Source organism: Acanthisitta chloris, unplaced genomic scaffold, assembly GCF_000695815.1.
Source record: "Acanthisitta chloris isolate BGI_N310 unplaced genomic scaffold, ASM69581v1 scaffold30649, whole genome shotgun sequence".
Lineage (NCBI taxonomy): Eukaryota > Metazoa > Chordata > Aves > Passeriformes > Acanthisittidae > Acanthisitta > Acanthisitta chloris.
The window spans coordinates 1-18,117 of record NW_008692480.1 but is presented as its reverse complement, the minus strand read 5'-3'; the positions used below and the strand labels follow the sequence as shown (position 1 = coordinate 18,117).

The 18,117-nt window shown below is 44.9% G+C and overlaps 1 protein-coding gene across 1 annotated transcript in view; it reads left to right on the top strand.

Annotated features, from left to right (window-relative positions):
* TOP1 (topoisomerase (DNA) I) overlaps positions 1 to 18,117 on the top strand; it is a 35,483-nt gene extending 17,366 nt beyond the window's left edge. The window contains exons 7-19 of the mRNA XM_009082692.1: positions 2,606 to 2,721; positions 6,182 to 6,303; positions 6,992 to 7,114; positions 8,510 to 8,697; positions 9,305 to 9,449; positions 10,464 to 10,607; positions 11,705 to 11,890; positions 13,435 to 13,503; positions 14,131 to 14,245; positions 14,944 to 15,071; positions 16,145 to 16,239; positions 16,968 to 17,117; positions 17,258 to 18,117. Of these exons, the coding sequence (XP_009080940.1) occupies positions 2,606 to 2,721; positions 6,182 to 6,303; positions 6,992 to 7,114; positions 8,510 to 8,697; positions 9,305 to 9,449; positions 10,464 to 10,607; positions 11,705 to 11,890; positions 13,435 to 13,503; positions 14,131 to 14,245; positions 14,944 to 15,071; positions 16,145 to 16,239; positions 16,968 to 17,117; positions 17,258 to 17,360 (1,684 nt within the window). The 3' untranslated portion in view covers positions 17,361 to 18,117. The remainder of the gene's footprint in view (positions 1 to 2,605; positions 2,722 to 6,181; positions 6,304 to 6,991; positions 7,115 to 8,509; positions 8,698 to 9,304; positions 9,450 to 10,463; positions 10,608 to 11,704; positions 11,891 to 13,434; positions 13,504 to 14,130; positions 14,246 to 14,943; positions 15,072 to 16,144; positions 16,240 to 16,967; positions 17,118 to 17,257) is intronic.

The window sequence follows — 18,117 nt, the reverse complement described above, 5'->3', positions numbered from 1 at the left end:
TTGCTGCCTTGAGCATTTTCCTCCTGACTTTTTGATGCTAGACATTCCCAAGGCACTGGCCTCATTCATCACCATGTGGAGCTCTTTCAGAGGTCATTTTCACGCCCTGTCAGCATGTGAAGAATATGTGATTCAGAAGTGCACCTTAGGAGCACTTCTCCCACCTTGTGTTACTGTAAGTTCATTTCCTTGAAATAACATATCCCTGAGGTATATTCTGTTTTTTTTCCTAAGAATCTTCTCTCTTTTCATTCCACTTGAAAAATCCTCCCCAGCTCTACCTTCCTGAACCACCCTGATGTTCCTAGACAGGTTTGATATGGGATTTAATCAAGGAACCTCTGTGACTGATCAGCACAGTTGTTGCTGAAATCAGTAACACAGCTTTCCTAACAGGCAACATTCTCCTTGCTCCCACAAAACCCTTTGTCAAATGTTTGCTTCAGAACCAGAAGCCGCTGAGGGCAGTGGTGCTGCAATGCTCTTTTTTTTCTTTTGAAACCAAATGAGGATGAAAAATTGGCTAAACTCAGGAGGTTCACTCTTGCCTTTTGTCTTAAGGTTTAGGGAGGTGATGGTGGGATTTGGAATGGTTTGTGATCTTTTCGTGGCATACCCTCTGGTACTTTTTGGGCTTAGAAACCACCCCATGGATCCCATGTTCCCTTGTAGCCTTCCCCAAAAGGCACAATGTGTTTCAGCTCTCTGTTTAAACTGCTGCCTTTCTAGTACTCCTTTTGCATGTGTCCTTTGTAAAAGAACAGGAAGCGATAGAGGTACAGAATTTCTCATCAAGTAAATACCAGAGGGATAAATTTAAAAAAGCTAAGGCTGAAAAGCAAGAATGACAAACCTGTCTGAAAAATAGTAACTACTGTGAATGATCCCCTTACTTTACTGAAATAAAAACACCCATTGTCAGAGAGGATAAGCTTATCCTGGCTGGGAGGAGAGGACAATGATTTAGATTTGTTTGGTTGAAAGGAGCTTCTGGGTGGAAGAAACTAGGCCTATGTTTGACAAAATATTTAGATTTCTAGCTTCTAATTAATTTAAAAAAGAAGCAAAACACAACAATCATTTGGAATGTAAATATTTGGAATCTGTGTCAATATTGGTTTCTTATATCAACATAGTTTACTCAAGCTTTCTTCCCAGCCAGAGTCTGAAGTCTGACATGCAGTTCAGTACTAATAGCTGGGATTGGGCCCTTTGCTGTTAAAATGTTGCTGTGCTTCTCATCAGAAAAAAATCAAGCCCAGTGCTGTGGTCAGAGATGGTGTCTTTCTAACTATGGCCAACTGCTGTGTCCTAAACAACTGCTGTTGCTAAATTATTGATGTACAGACACCAGTGAAGCATTTTGAGTGTCTTCCAGCAGAAACTCTTGTCTCTATACAGTGCTTATCTTCTGTGCAGTGACTTTTATCTCAGCAGGGATGAAGCAATCTGTGCATGTGCATCACAACTCCTGGGATGCAGGCAGGACATGCACATCTTTCCTCAGCTGCTCTGGCACCCAGGACAGGACTCTGCTGCTCCATAGGGCTGACACTAGATGGAAGCTTAAACTCCCTTTTTTTTTTTTTTTTTTTAATTGTCTTGGCTGGTCAGCAAAGTTGTCTGGGCAATTCAGAGACCAAATGCTGTGACAGGTTAATGGTCTTCCAGTTGATTGATCACTAAGGTGAAATAGCCTTTCCCAGCAGGGAATCCTATGCCAGCAGCACTATGCCTATGTAGCACTCATGTTGTGGTAATCTGAAAGCAGCATGGAGGGGAGGAGTGTGGAGTCAGTGGCTTGGGCACTGCGACCCTGGGGGAGGATACTGGCCTGACTGGAACCCTTTTCTCTGCAGATGAATTGCTGACCCTGCTCAGTTGGGCTGTGGGATTGGTGGCACTGTCCTTGCTGTGTTGTGCTACCAAATGCATCATTTGCAAGGCATTATTCTAGAGGTTCTTTAAGGCAAACATGCAGTTTTCCATGCTGCTCTGTTTTTCTCCTAGTGTGCTTTTTCTGACCCAGAGAATTGGAATGAATTTAAAATGACAGAGCAGGTTTTAGTCTTTACGTCCAAGCAGGTTTGTTCTCATTTAAGTCGTAAATGAGCATCTGTTTCTTTATCTCTGCCTTTAATGGCATATTGTCCACATCTGAAAGCAGCTGCATAATATACCACAATTGTTTGGCTTTGCTGAGCAGGCATCCTGGACCTGATGTTAGATCACAGCTGACTCTAATTTGGCATGATCCTAGCTGTTTTACAGGGCTGAGTTCTTCATTTTCTTAAGAGCTAAGCATTTTCAGCTGTGTGATTTTGTGAAAAGAGGAGCAAGTGGGAGGTGAGGAATATGGTGTCATCAGATAACCCGAGACCCAAGGTGTTCTGTTCATGGACGTGACTGTGCTTTGGGGTGGGGGGAAAAAAAAGGAGGAAAAAGAAATTAAATGGTGACATGGCATTGAGTATTTGTTCTTGGTCTGTAGCTGGCAAAGCAGTGATTGCTTGCTGATTTTCTTTAGCATCCTCTTGTACCCACACAGTAATAAAATGAAGATTAGGAGCTTAAAATTGTATTGGTTCATATTTCTTTCTTGAAGGTGGGAAGAAGAGCGCTACCCTGAAGGCATTAAATGGAAGTTCCTAGAGCACAAAGGTCCTGTATTTGCTCCACCATATGAACCTCTGCCTGAAAATGTCAAGTTTTATTATGATGGTGAGTTAATCAGTGTTTCTACTCGCTAAGAAGAGAAATAAACATTCTCAGGGTATTGTGGTGTTCTTCCGGGGCCTGAGTTGCTGAGGAGGTGGTTTTGTTTTAGTGGTTAGCATAAAAGCAGCTCCTCAGTGATGAAGTGAAAGAATGGTCTGTGGAAATAAAGGAACAGCCTGGTGAATTTTGCTCACTGAGGTGACACAGGGATGAACCCATTCTCCGTTACGGTGGTGAATCTCTCAGCTTACTTACCAGTGTGAGAGTGTCTGATGGCTCAGAGTAGCAGTGTCTGCCCAGTGAAGTATGTAATTGTAGCTGCCTCATCCCTGGTCGCCTTTAGGCTTGCTCTGTTGTCTTTAACCTTAAGAATTTGCAACTTCCATCATCTGTGATGATATTCATGATCATTTGGTGGCATGAGTGGAATAAAGGACAATAGAATTTTGATACAGATGATTAGGATCTTGTAGGAATGAATGGGATGACCCTGGCTGCAAGGACACAGCCCTCTGGTGTAAGTCATGGTCCCACTTCGTGACCCTGGTGTGTGGTAGAACTAATTGATGTGAGATTCTAATATCCTGGGCTGACTGGTGGTTGGAGGCTCACGTGGAAGGGATTATATGATGTGATGCCTGCTGGAGCCTGGGCTTGATGACCCGTGTGTTTCCTTTTAGTCCTGTGATCATGTTAAATGAAGGATCAAATTAACCCAGGATTGAATTAAGTGGGAGGTATTTGAATGGATGAAAATGTAATTTTTGGTGAAGGGGACATCTGCACATGGAACTCCTCCAGGAGCAACGTGCTGTTTTGATGTGACATGACACAGTGTTTTTAAATCCCGAGGAATTTAGGGTAGGGAAATAAACATACTGCAGCCTATTAAAGGCCATCTCCAAGCAAGTGATCAAGGATGTCTGCAGACTTCTTTCTTAGGTTTTGGTAAGAACTTAATACGAAGTTGGAAATTGTTTTCCTCTTTTGAAAAATGCATGATCTGTCTCCTGCTGTCTAGAGAAGGGGAGGGGCAGGTTGCACTGTAGCTGTCCCTTGGTGTAGGGAAATAAACATACTGCAGCCTATTAAAGGCCATCTCCAAGCAAGTGATCAAGGATGTCTGCAGACTTCTTTCTTAGGTTTTGGTAAGAACTTAATACGAAGTTGGAAATTGTTTTCCTCTTTTGAAAAATGCATGATCTGTCTCCTGCTGTCTAGAGAAGGGGAGGGGCAGGTTGCACTGTAGCTGTCCCTTGGTGCAGACAGCAATAAGCTCCTTGTCTCTGTAGCCATCTATTTCACAGAACCTCTGCAGGGATTTTTGTAACCTCTGCCTCTGTCATCGCAGAAATTCATCAATAAGCTCAACAGTCATGGGGAGGGCAAGGGGGGTGTCTGGCAAATAAAGGCATCACATAAGCCTTCCTTGAGAAACTAGGCAAAAAATCAGATGTCTGATTTACACAGCAGCTGCTGAGAGCCACTGTCTGTGCTCACAAGCCATTGTCTAATTTCAAGATTATCCCAGGATGATTTGTGGAGCCCAGTAATGAGGCTGTGCTGGCCAGCCAGCTGCCAGGCTGTGGGCTCACACTGGAGGAATCTGTCCTGGCCTGCTGATTGCACTGCAGTGGGACCTGCCTGTTTTCATCTCACATAATGACTGCAGGGGCTATTGTTAGTGCCTACAATACTGACACGGGGAAGGAGCTTGAAGTGCCCAAGCAATCTTTTTTTGAGTGACTGTGGGTTAAGCAGCCACTGCTTGTAGCCCAGAGGTGGCTGACACTTGCATATTTTGCTGTAGATGGAGCAAGGTCGGGGTGTAGGTGGTGGCAGTTGCTCTTCAGTCCATGGCCACATGGTCTCTTCAGCTCATTATGTCCCCTGGTTGCTCTCTGGTTTTCAGGATTTTTAATCGTGCAACTAATATTCTGGAATAAATCCCTTTTTTTCCTTTAAGTGTCCAGTCCTGTCACTTTTCAAATCCTTTGTAAAAAAGGAGGAAACTGAATCCGATGAAATATATTATAAAGTGATTGGATAAAGGCAACTGAGCCCTCAGCTGTTTGGGAAAAATATCAGACATTTTAGCCCCATAACACGTTGCTAACTCGATAGCCTCTTTCAAGCTAGACTTACAGCCTGGAAAAACAGTTTCCCTTGCTGTCTCTCCCTTCCCCCATTTCCTGTTATAAGCAAACAAATGCTGTATTTTAGGTTACAGCTTCAAAATTGGCAGAGTTACTGTTGGTTTAATTTAATTGTGGAATATTCTCAGATCATTGGGAGGACCTTTTGCTAAGTCCTGTTTTACGAGGGTTTATAGATCTTAAGGCTTTATAGCTGACTCTCATGCTTTAATTTTGGAGATGATGCAACTTTTGAAAATATGTAGTAAATCAAAAGTGTGGTGGTTTGGGTTTTTTTTTTTCTCCAAGAGCATGGATTGAACAGTTTGTCGTGTTCACTTTTGTGCAGTAAAATGGTCGTTAAAAAACCCACAGGTATTGACAGTCTGCCAGCCCATTGGAACTTTAAATATTTCTTGCAACTAGCTGTAGATGTGAGCTGCATGCAAAATCCTTCACAGGGATCACTGGCACCCCACGTTTCATCAGGAATGCAGTCTGGACCAAGAAGATGCTCGACAGGCGCGTTAGATGTGGAATCCGCAGCTTCACTGTTGCTGCAGCCTCTTCTCCCTTGTGTTTTACAGCCTTCCCTTGCAGCAATTTCACTTTGTACTGCAGTCGTGCAGAGAAGCTGGAATGTGACCTCTCCATTCACTGACAGCTCAGTCTTCCTTAAAAATGCCTGGCTTTGGAGCCTGGTTTAGAGAGGCAGGAGTGCATTCCCACAGCACAGGGAACAATTAACAGCATCCTGACACGTTTCCCTGCAATGAAGGAGAGCTCAATATTTGGCATGGCTTTGCAGCCTATTTGTGGTGCATCCATAGGAAGGGCTCTTCCTGCCTAGAAATAGCTAGAGGCTGGAGAGGGGTGTTCCAAGGCGGAGTCCCTCCGTGGGATGAGGAGGAATACAGGGACTGCATTTGCCATATGTGTCTGAGTGCCAGAATATGCAATTTTATAAAATCCCTTCTCTCTCTGACTTCAATCAGCATCTCCCCAGGAGTGTACCCACCCCAGGGGTGGCTCAGAGGAGGGTTTCCTTTTCCCCTTCCTGCCCTGCGTCTCAGTCCTGTCTCACATCAGATTGCTCTTGCTTTTTTGTAATGTTTAGATTCCAGAGGAAACTTTTTTCCAAATGTTTGTGATGAAAGTCAAGCAATTGTGCTTCTCTGTTTCCTTTGTCCATTCAATTTGCTGTGTTATGTAACATTTTAAAGAAAAACCATGGTAAAAATACAATCCTTTAAGGTAGTTACTGTGGCCTTTTTCTGGCTTTGATTCCTGTTTACCATTTCCTTTAAAAAGTAAACTTTTCTTTGTAGGTAAAGTCATGAAGCTGAGTACCAAAGCAGAAGAAGTTGCCACATTCTTTGCAAAAATGCTTGATCATGAGTACACTACAAAGGAGATCTTCAGGAAAAACTTTTTCAAAGACTGGAGGAAGGTATGCACATAGTGCTGGGCTGCAGTGACTGCAGTGCACAGTCAGTGTCTCCTCAGCACTGGGCAGTGAATAGGAGTTACTGTTCCATGCACACAAAAATTGGCTTGAGGCAACTAAAAGCTGCCTCAGAACGTAGCTATGAAGTTTCCCATTTATACTGTCGTTCACTGGGAAGAACCTTTTCATAAATGCTTTCCTAAACCAACAAACTCAGGCTTCTCCCAACCAAATTTGCTTGTTAACAGTGTGATGGGGTGTAGCTGACCTGCCTGTTATGTGCCTTATGGAAGAGCCAGGAAACACCTTCCAAAGACCTAAAAATCTCAGAACTTCACCTCAGTCATCAGCCATAATATCAGATCTTTAGATCAGTCTGATGCAGTTTTCCTGGGTAGGTTTTTCTCCCTGTCCCTCAGTGATCCTAGCCACAGTTGGGTGTGAGAGAGCTTTGGAAAGCTGTGCAGCATTGCCCAGTGCTTGCAGAGCTCAGACTGCTGCAAGGCCTGTGCTCCATAGGCTCTGCTGCTTCTCCTTTCCTCTTGGACTTCGTTCTGTGCAAGAATTTGGGGAGTTTGATTGTGAGAACCTGCTGCTATTTTCTGTTCAAGCTGCCTAGGGTGGAGTAAGTTCGGGGTCGGATAAGTTCTGCTGTGTATGAAAACTTAAAGCTCTGCTTTTTTTCTGCAAGGAAATGACCTCTGAAGAGAAGAGCACTATCACCAGCCTCAGCAAGTGTGACTTCACCCACATGAGCCAGTATTTCAAAGCTCAGTCGGAAGCTAGGAAACAGATGTCCAAGGAGGAGAAACAGGTACCAGAGGGAATTCTAGGAGACTTTGTGATTCTTAGCTGGCTTGTAAACATCTTTGTGTAATCGTTCCTCTGCCTGCCTTGCTGTTCATATGCCAGTGTTTTCACTAGCTTTCAGATTATTACTTTCATGTTGACTGTAGGAGTCTGTACTGTGCAGCTCAGGTAGGGCAGAGCACTGTGTTTACAGCTGAATCTTCATCCTGACTTGAAATGATATTGGTAGGGCTGATCCTGCTTAGGTAAATAAAGTTAAGTGACTGCTTAAGTGAAGTTAAGTAAATAAAGAGAAACAGAGGTGCTGCCTCCATGAGATCGTTGGTCCCTGGACAATAATGAGCAGTGGATAGATGAAGGACAGATAAGGATGGTGGAAGGGATGCTGCAATGCCATTAGTGAATGGAATGAGAGGAGAAGTCTTCAACATCAGGTAATGCTGTTTTTTGAATAAAAATTAGCTTTATTATCCAATAGCATGGCTACAGTGACTTGTAGGGAGAGAATTAAATTAACTGCAGTGGAAGTTGGAAACTTTCCCCAAGTTCTCAGTTGAACTTTTGCAACGATCTAGTAATTACCCTTTGAGTGAGGGGCCTGGTATCTTGGAACTGCAGCCTTTGGGGTTGGAGGGATCCCACCAAAATGGAGAGCCCATGTCTTACTGCTGTTTTCCATTTGGTAAATGTGGACAAGGCCTTCAGTTCCTGTCCGTGGTAGTTCTTGCAAAGGAGCAGAAGTGGCTTTTTCTATTACTTTCTTAGCTGGAGCAGCAGTGCTGTCTATGGGTCAGATGTTTTATTTTGAGCTGCAATGTTTTTATTTTTCCTTCTATATAATTAGAGTTCAGGCACAGAAGTATGCAGTGAAATCTCAGCACATTCTTTCTTAGGAGACTGTGTTCTGCTTATGAGACCATTTGCTGACACAGGCTTGACATGCAGCAGCCTGGAGACATTCCTTTGCCTGTTTTCTGATGAGGAGTTCAGACACAGAACTCTTTTATACACAGAGTTTTTATACATAAACAAGATGTAAAGTCCAGTGGGTGCCAAGTGCTCAATATAGATTATAAAGCAGCAGTTCTGAGCTGGGACTGCCCTTATAGCTGTGATATGTGGGTAGAGGTATATGCCTCCTGTGACAAAATTTAGCTGCCTCCACCAGCACTAATCTGTTTCCCTCAAATACAAGTTTTCAGGGAGTTTTTGCACATTCTTTCCCTTTTTCCAGTTTGTGCTGTTTGTGTTTTATGAATGCTTTTCTGGCCAGTCTGCTGCTCTGTGGCCAGTCTGATAACACCTGCCGTGATGGGAACCTGGTTCTCTAAGTCTTGACATTCAAAGCTGTGTGTGGTGCTGGGTATGTTTTTTCATCTGCACTTTTGGCTTTTTCCAGAAAATCAAAGAGGAGAATGAGCGGCTATTGAAGGAATATGGGTACTGTGTGATGGACAACCACAAGGAGAGGATTGCCAACTTTAAGATTGAACCCCCAGGTCTCTTCCGAGGTCGTGGGAACCACCCCAAAATGGGCATGTTGAAGAGACGCATCATGCCAGAAGACATCATCATCAACTGCAGCAAGTGAGTGCTGCTTGCTTCACACCTTGGCTTTGCTTGTTTTTTAAAACCCTATCTAGATTGATATTCAAGCATGTAGAAGTAGGGATGCTGCTTATCTTATACAGATAAGAAACTGAGTCATACAAGCAGACTGAGCAAGACTAGCATGGGTTTCATGTAGAGCTTTGTCAACATATTTTCTTCCTCATGCCAACAGCCTACATCTGCTTCCACAGTCCTTCCTGCTGGTGTTTCCATAAATTAATTTTCTTCTAGACAAGTTGCCCTATTTTGTCTTCCTTGGTGTGGAAGGCTAAGGTTAGGTGGGCTTCTTTTCAGACTAGTCCTGATAGGTGTGAACACTAGTGCAGGGTGTGCAAATCAGAGCTGGTCCTAGCAATGTGTGTCCTGCCTATACTGTAACTCTTCAGCAGGGACATACTGGTAGCAATTACATTCCTGATCTTTGACTGTTCACTTTGATTCACTTGGTTTCCTGCTTGTGTGATAGGTACTTACGTTACCTCAGTTTCTTTCTCTGTGCTTTCTTTGTGTGATGCTATTCATTACTTTCTTTACTTGGATACTGGTGGGAGTTTCTTTAAGTAGTTTTTGTTTTCTAATGCAGGGATTCCAAGATCCCTGCCCCTCCACCAGGACACAAATGGAAGGAGGTCCGGCACGATAACAAGGTTACCTGGCTGGTGTCATGGACTGAGAACATCCAAGGCTCTATCAAATACATCATGTTGAACCCTAGCTCAAGAATTAAGGTAAAGACCTAGCTAAAAAAAAAAACCAAAACAATACCGTCTTCATGGTCATGTCTCCAAGAAGGAAATGTAGCTCTTGGTTAGGAGAGAGATAAGAGGTAAAGCTGCTTTGCTATTTCATCCTACAGTGATTGAAAAACATGGGGAAGCTTCTGTTCCCTCTTGAAAAGAGACAGTAGAGTTACTGTCCAGCAGAGCAGGTGAAATCTGGAAAATGTCTCCTGAAAAGCATCATTGTGTGTCATTCCTAGTAGGATTCCTTTAACCTGTGTAAACCTAAAAGGATGTGATTTATCCAAGAATAGACTCACTCTGGTGGATATTTTACCTACATTGGGCCTTAACTTTCTCTGCCTGATCATGCAGTGAAGTTCTAACCATGGATTTGTTAATTAGTCAGTTGTAAAATTAAAAACCTGGTAAGGAGCTCATGACTGAAGGAAAACAAACCCTGCTGTGGGAGCAAATAGCTCATCAGCAGATCAAGCCCATAAAATCAAGGATTTAAGCTCTTCTCAGTAAGTCTTTGTCTAAGGGATTTTTTTCCTGGATTTGTAACAAGGTGTTTGTCCTACAGGTCTAGGGGAAAAAAAAAGTAAAATCTCTGTTCCTTGTGAATTCCTGCCCTTTTTTGTTACAGCTTGAATATAGAATAATGATGATGAACTGTTGATGTTGCTTTTACCTTTTATGGGTGTTTAATTACACAGCTGAAAGAACATAAGTGTCATCTGAATAAAGCAGAGGAAGCCATTTATATGTTGAGAAGCAGGGAAGACATATCTTTTGTGTCTCTAGAGTTGCTTCCGTGGAAGCATTTAATATCATGGAAATCTGAATGACCTGCAGCTGTGTGGCAGCACAGTGTGGAGCTGAGCTGCCGAGCAGAAGAGCTCTGTGCTTTGTGCAGGGAGAACGTTTGCCACACACAGGCTTGCAAAGCCTTAAGATGCAGATTGGAACTGGTCCTTTGCCTGCTCTCCAATGCTGATTCTCTTCCAACTTCCCCACCAGGGTGAGAAGGACTGGCAGAAGTACGAGACAGCTCGGAGGTTGAAGAAGTGTGTAGATAAAATCCGAAATCAGTACCGAGAAGACTGGAAATCCAAAGAGATGAAGGTGCGGCAGAGAGCTGTGGCACTGTACTTCATTGACAAGGTGAGGCTCCTTCCCCAGCAGCTCCTCTCATCTCCCCTCTCCTGCTGGGAATGCTTGGGAATGCTGTATGTTTGTCTCCAAGGCAGAATTGAGCCCAGTTACTAAGGTGTCCTGAGACTTCCTGGTGGGCAGACTCCCACCTCCTTTTCCTCCCGTTACCTGGAATCCAGAGCAGTGAACTATTGTACTGAACATGGCTATTTCAGGCAGCATTGTTTAGTTCAGGCAAAATTCACAGCCTGGTTCCAGAATTGCCCAGTTGGATTACTGGGAAGTTCATGTGGGCCTTTTGTCTCCAGCTGTTTCAGTTTTCCTGCTGGGAATTTCTGCTGGTTTGTCACCTTTTCAGTTTTGAGGTCACAGTTGTGAGGTTTTGTAATTATGCTCATTTTTTTTCACCACAGCTTAAAGAAAACTGCAGTTGTGTTGATACATTTAAACTGACATAAAACCAGTTCCCAGAGTGCTGTTCCCTGGTAGCATGTGGTGTCTTGGCCAGCTAAATTAACAGGTTTTATTCAGAAAGGTTTGATGTAAACCAGAGAACTTTGATGTGAATAATTGTGGTTTCATATGAACACTGAAGGGTTTTTCCAAATATTAGAAATAGGTTTAGCTGGTGCTGTTAAAATACATATTTTTATGCAACCAGATGTAACCTTTAGATAATTTGTATAACCCAATATTTATATTACCTGTATGGTATTTGAAGTGTATTTAGCATGCAGTGAATAGGTAGAAGCATAAAGATTTGCAACTGAACTGAATGATTTGTTTCAAGTCGAATTCACATGCAAGGCAATTTGATTATAAAAGAATACCACACGTCTTGAAATGAGCTTAGATTAGTCAGAGCTGTCTCACAGATTGAGTTACTTAAAGTTGGTAAAACATCCGGGCTTAAACTTCTCTTTAAAAAAAAAAGGAGATATTGTGATAAATTTGTCGCTGTGTCAGTTTTATCCACTGAAACGAATTTTCTTCCTTTCTCTCCTCTGGACACTGCTGAGTCTAGGTAGTGTCTGGAAGTTTCCAGCATCTCTCTGTTCTGGGGGTGGTTTGAAATGCTGACCTCTCTTCTCTTGATACAAATGTAGCTTGCCCTGAGAGCTGGTAATGAAAAGGAAGAAGGAGAGACAGCTGACACCGTGGGCTGCTGCTCTCTGAGGGTAGAGCACATCAAGCTGCATCCTGAGCTGGATGGTCAGGAATACGTGGTTGAGTTTGACTTCCTCGGAAAAGATTCCATCCGATACTACAACAAGGTCCCTGTGGAGAAGAGGGTAAGGCACCTCCACAAGCACATGCACAGGCTGAATTGCACAGAAATGTGGTCAGCACAGTTTTGATGGCAGTAACAAGTTTCTTTGTCACTGCTCAGATTCATAGCCAGAAAACAAGTCCGTTAATGTTACCTTCTTTTTATTGGCAGTGCTGTGGGAGATGGTGGGACACGGCCGAGCAGATGAGGTGGTTAAACATCTTACTGCTCTTCCCTGTGGTCTCAGTGTGAAGAGTTGGCATAACATAACTGTAACAGCCATGTTAGATGAGTTTCTTGGGTCTCTTTCTGGTCAGCAGTTTAGTTTTGTCAACCTGTAGATGGTAGAGTTCTAGGCCTGCATGACAAATAACAGTATAAAAGGTCCTGAAAATACTGTGCTGGCCAGCACTGTTAGAGCAGCAGTTTGACTTGGGCTTTATTGATACCAATTCTGTGCCACAAGGGTTTGGTTCATGTTGGAGCTGAGCTCTCGGTGAGGGTCTTGATCACAGGTGCTCCAGAGCATATGGAGTAGGTGCACTGATACCTCTGGGCCATGAACCTGGGTATCTACCAGCCAGGCCTTCCTTCTTATGCAGTGTCAGTTCTTCTATTTCATTGTCATCCCCTAATTTCAAATTTGCTGTGGTGTTGACCTCATTGCAGAATAAATCTCCATCCAGCTGTGTGAACCTGGAAGGCACTGTCCAAAAAGACTTTTGGTCTTGTGGGTATAACAGTTTTGCATCTGGCTCAGAGCTCTGCAGTCAGCACAGTGTGTGAGATACTCTGTGTATGATACTGTGGTAGTTGTAACAGCCTCTTGGGGAGCAAAACAACTGAAAAATCACAACTACATCTGCTATGGAAATTAACATATGCTGGAATTCTTCCTTCCTTGTTTAAAGAGGAAAACATCTTTTTCTGCATAAATTTATAGGTGTTGGTGTCTCTTGGTGTCTCTTCTGTGCTTACAATGGGGAATTGATTATTGTGGAACTTGAAATCTTTGTATATTGGGTGTCTGTAGAAGAATGTGTTGTTGAGAAGCTGGGGATTTGGAGCATGCAGAGCTGGAATTTGTGGTCTCTGTTATAATCAAAGATGTTTTGATTATTCTCCCTACCCCAGTGAGACTTGTTTGGCATGAAATTGTATGAAACAATGCAGTAGTGAGAAGGGTTGGTTTCTGATAGCCTCACTCCATGGGAAATGGCTTGAGGGGGTCACTTTGGCTGGAGTAATGATGGAGAGTAAGAGAAAGGCAGTAGCTTTGGGGTCTCTTTCTGTGTTAGGCAGTTAAGCCAGAGCAGAGTCTCCTGCAATTTTGATCTAAAGGATGAGGATAAAGGCTCAGGGCTCCTGTTGCTGGGGAAGAACCTGCAATGCAAGTGTTGCATTGAGAAGTGGATCTTTGCCTGCTGGGAGGTAACATCCGGCATCATTGCTGTTCCCTGAAAACAGTCTAATTGGCACCCTGGCAGTACTGCTTCCATATGTCTTACTACTGCTCAGCACTGTCTGGTCTGTGTGCCTGAAGTTCCTGGTTTTCTTTTTCTGCAGGTGTTTAAGAATCTTCAGCTGTTCATGGAGAACAAGCAGCCTGAGGATGACCTCTTTGACCGCCTCAATGTAAGCAGTATTTCATGGTGAGGGTGGTAGAGCCCCATGAACAGGCTCCTTCTGCACCAGGCAGGAACAGCTGCTCTGTTCCAGAAATGGTTTCAGAGGCAATTTCCTTCCAGAGGAGGCTAAAATCAGTGAGAGTGTCTCAGTCTGGTGTCTCTATTATCCACTGTGCCCACAGGTTCCTGAAGTGATGGGCCTTGGTCCTGGTGAGCTTGTCTGGCTCTGACTTGGGGAGGTTTGTTCAGAGTTCAGAGATGGTGAATGTGTGAGGTGACAGATTTTGAGATACCATCCCCATCTGCACACTTGGCTCTGTGGGAGCACTGGTGGTTCAGGCACCTTCCCTGGGATGGGATAGGCACTTCTGTACCTGTTGGAAACCAAAGCCTCCACACTGAAGAAATCTCTTTTGGCCACTTGTGGTACTTGTTACCAATCTAATACTCGTTAGTTCTTTGTTCACTTTTCCTGTGGTTTCAGTAATGTTGTGGCTATTGTGTTGTGGTCAGGTCTGAGTACACCAGGCTTCAGCTGTGAGCTGTGTGTCCTCACCAGCTGTGAGTCTGGAGATTTCACAAATGCTGTGGTCACTTCTAGTGCTGACTGTCATCTCCTTTCTGCTCCTTTTAGACCAGTATCTTAAATAAACACCTTCAGGACCTTATGGAGGGACTGACAGCCAAGGTATTCCGTACTTACAACGCCTCCATCACGCTACAGCAGCAGCTCAAGGAGCTCACTAACCGTAAGTCTTGTCCCTGACACGGTGAGGGGGGAACAGATCTTATGCTGTGATACAGACCTGGCTTCCTTGGCTGAGCCACAAGCTGTATATCTGTTCACCACTTCCTCGTTGCAGTTCTCAGCACAAATGTCAGGCAGCTGAGGTCTGACCAAAATCCTGCTGCCAATCTTTGGGGGTAGTTGAGCAGCCCAGCACTGGGGCAGGGCAGAAGCAACTTGTGAACACACCAGGGTGTGCCTGCTAGGTTGTGCCTGTCCTTTACCAAATCTGTTTGCCTTCTGCTGTAGATGACAGGCAAGGCAGATGCATCTGTAGCAGGCCCATGTTTCTTGGCTGCTCATTTACAGCCTCTGTGAGCACTGCTGTCTTGCACTTTGCAGCTTTACAAAGTTGGGCATGTTGGATCTGTGAAGCAGTGGTGTCCTGCTGTCCTCTGCTCTGAGCATGGCTGTGCTTCCTCTCTCTGGAGTTAACAGATGGTGTCAATGGTGATGAAACAAACATAGCAGAAGGAGTTAGGGCCTGAGATGGAAGTGGTCAGGCCCTTTGGGCTGTAATTAGAGTGCAGTGTTGGGACTGGCCCATGGGAGGGGAAGGTTATTTCTGCAGTGACTGTGAGTGTGCAGTTGGTGGGACACTGGCTGGGGCTGCACACCCTGGAGAACCCACACCTTCACCACTTTGCCTGTCCTTCACAGCGGATGACAACATCCCAGCGAAGATCCTCTCCTATAACCGTGCCAACAGAGCGGTGGCCATTCTGTGCAACCACCAGAGAGCTCCACCCAAAACCTTTGAGAAGTCCATGATGAACCTGCAGAGCAAGGTACCTCCCCCCTGCCCAGCTCTGGGGTCAGGGCAGGGCTGCAAGTGCTGCTTCTCAGGGGTCATGATTCCTTTCACTTGGGGTGAAATGGAAGCAGAGCCTGCTTTTCCCTGGCAGGAGTTGGGTATTGCTGCATCAGAGATGTGCCTGCTCAGAGAGGAGCAGTGAGCTGAAAGGGACTGAGCTGCTTTATACTTGAAAAGAACAAGACCAGGCCCTTTTTCTGCCCTTCATCCCATAGCTCTGTGTTCTGCTACCATTGAAGCTCCAGAGCAGCAGTCTCTGTCTCTGATCTATGTCCCCTAAAGAACCCAGAGTGAGAATCCACCCCTGTTGTGTAAATGCCAGGCCACTGTCAGTGCAGGCTGTGTACAAGGTACATTATGCCCCTCTGACTTGACCTCTTCCTTTGCAGATTGTTTCTGGTGAAGGCCATGAGGTCCAAAGGGGTTAGGTCTGTTTCTGGTCTGGCTTTAGAATAACCTTCACAATAAGGACTTCTGGTTTGGCACTGCAGTGTCCCCTGCTTCTGTAACACCTAACATGGCTGCCTTCACCCTAGATCTTAGAGCTTGAGGATGTGTAAGGGGAATGGTTGAACAGGGGCTGCAAAACGCTAAATCTCCCTGAATCCTAAACTTACTGGAGAAGAACTGCCTGAAGCCTTAACACCCTTCAGTGTGTAGGATTTGGGGCTGATTTCTGCTGAGGGAACAGTGGTGATACTGGCAGGATACAGTGGAGTCAGACAAGCTGCCTGGAGGGGCTGTTGGCCAGGCCAGACCAAAACAATTCCCTTGCCTGCTTGGTTGTACTGTGTGGGAAAGCTCCTAGCACCACCTTGTCTTTGGAAATGAGTGGGGCCCTGTTGTCTGAGGGGAATATCTCACCACACTCAGCTTTGCAGCACTCTGAAAGGCCAATGGCCAGTTGTTCTGTAGAAGTGGGTCTGACCACTGGTAGATTCTGAACATGGTCACAAACTCACTCCCTGGGCCATGGTGCCCAGGGGAGACTGCCACAGTTGTCAGCAGCTTGTTCACGGTGCTGCCCTCTGGTTTTGCCTCTCCTAGATCGATGCCAAGAAGGAGCAGTTAGCTGATGCCAGGAGAGAACTGAAAAGCGCCAAAGCTGATGCCAAGGTCCGGAGGGATGAGAAGTCTAAAAAGTAAGGCTGGTGTTCCTGGGCTGTGCAGTGCTCCCAGAAGGAGTACTTCATCCTGCATTCTGTTTCCCTGGCCTGTGATCTGGGAAGGTTTTTTTCCCCTTTTTACTCCGTGTGTGAAGAAATGGTCACTCATGGGGTGGTCTGACACTGCCGTTCCTGACATGGTCACTCGTGCCCAGCCCTCCTTGCTGAGCACCCACCAGTGCTCACCCACCCCACAGAGGGACAGATCCAGAGTGCAGCATTGCTGTCTGACTGGGGAGCCAGGAGTTACACAGTTAATTGCACAGGCACTTGCCCGAGTTCTGCTCTCCCAGCTGGAAGCCCACAGCGCAGACGATGTACTCGTGCTCCGTGTGAGCTCTGCAGAACAGCCACAGGGGTGCTGAGTTGTGGGAGCTCTGAAAGCAGGATCACAGCATGACTCTTACTGAGGGATGGATGGGCTGGTTTGGAAGTGGGAGTAGCATCAGTACACTTCAGGCTGTTGCTTCCAACCCTTTAAAACAAAACTGCTGCTTAGGATTCCTGCTCTGCCTCTTTGAAAATGTCAGTTCTTAATTGCGTGTGCTGAGTGTTTTGTGTCACCATCTGTGCTGACACAGCTGCCCTTGGTGGCTGGTGACATTGCTTACCTTGAGCAGAATCCCTTTGGGTTTCCACAGCACTGCCAGCTCACGCCTTACAGGGCATAAGGAATTTAATTCCTTGCTTTTTTCCCACCCCAGGACAGTGGAGAGCAAGAAGAAAGCAGTGCAGAGGATCGAGGAGCAACTGATGAAGCTGGAGGTTCAGGCTACAGATAGGGAGGAGAACAAGCAGATTGCTTTGGGCACCTCCAAACTCAACTATCTGGATCCCAGGATCTCTGTTGCTTGGTAAGCACCTGCCTGGGCTGTGCTGGGGTGATCCACCCCATCACTTCTCCTTGTCCCCCCATGTAGCAGACGAGGTCTGTGGCTGAGGGCAATGTCTCTGGCCTTCCCTTTCATCTCTGACATTGTCTCCTCTCCTGCAGGTGTAAGAAGTGGGGAATTCCTATAGAGAAGATTTATAACAAAACCCAACGAGAGAAATTTGCCTGGGCTATCGACATGGCAGAGGAAGACTATGAGTTTTAACCTGTTTTTAATGAGTTGAATTTTATGGGAAAAGGGAGTAGCCTGGTTTTTAGGGAGATTGATAAACTGTGAGCCTTACTTGTCCTTGGATGCTGGGGAAGGGGGAGGAAGGGGGCAAGTGAGCATCAGATAAAAACAGCCAACATCTTGCAGAAAGCATAACCTGGAAATATCCTAAAGGAGCTGAGCCAGTTGTCCTATGGACAACTTATTTAAAAATGTTTCAGAGATCCAAATTCTAGCTGTCTGGTTTGTGTGGTTTTTCTCTTGAGGCAGGGCAAGTGGATGGGGGATTTGTCAACCTTCCGCCAGGCAAATTCACCATCACACTGAGAGCGTGGGAATCTTTAGCTACTGTATACAAAATCCAATTATATTGGTGCGTTTTTACAGTTAGGGTTTTGCAATAACTTCTATATTTTAATAGAAAATGGACTCCTTAACCCCTGCCCTTCCCCTCCCCCTCCCGCCCCATTTCAGAATTTAACAAATAAACAAACGTAAGGAACCCAACGCACCTGTTACAGCTGTCACTATAGTCATGGAAATACCCAGATCCTCTTCGATTTGTCACTCGAAACAGTTGTGGCATTGGAACATGAATTACAAATATCCACCACATTTGTTCAGAGCAAATTATGATGGGAAGCAATGGCCTCCTGACTTGAGTGTTCCTTTTTTTTTTAAATGTGAATTTTTATTTCTTTTAATTATTTTAAAATATTTAAACAGTTTTTTCTTTCTTTTTTGATCTTAA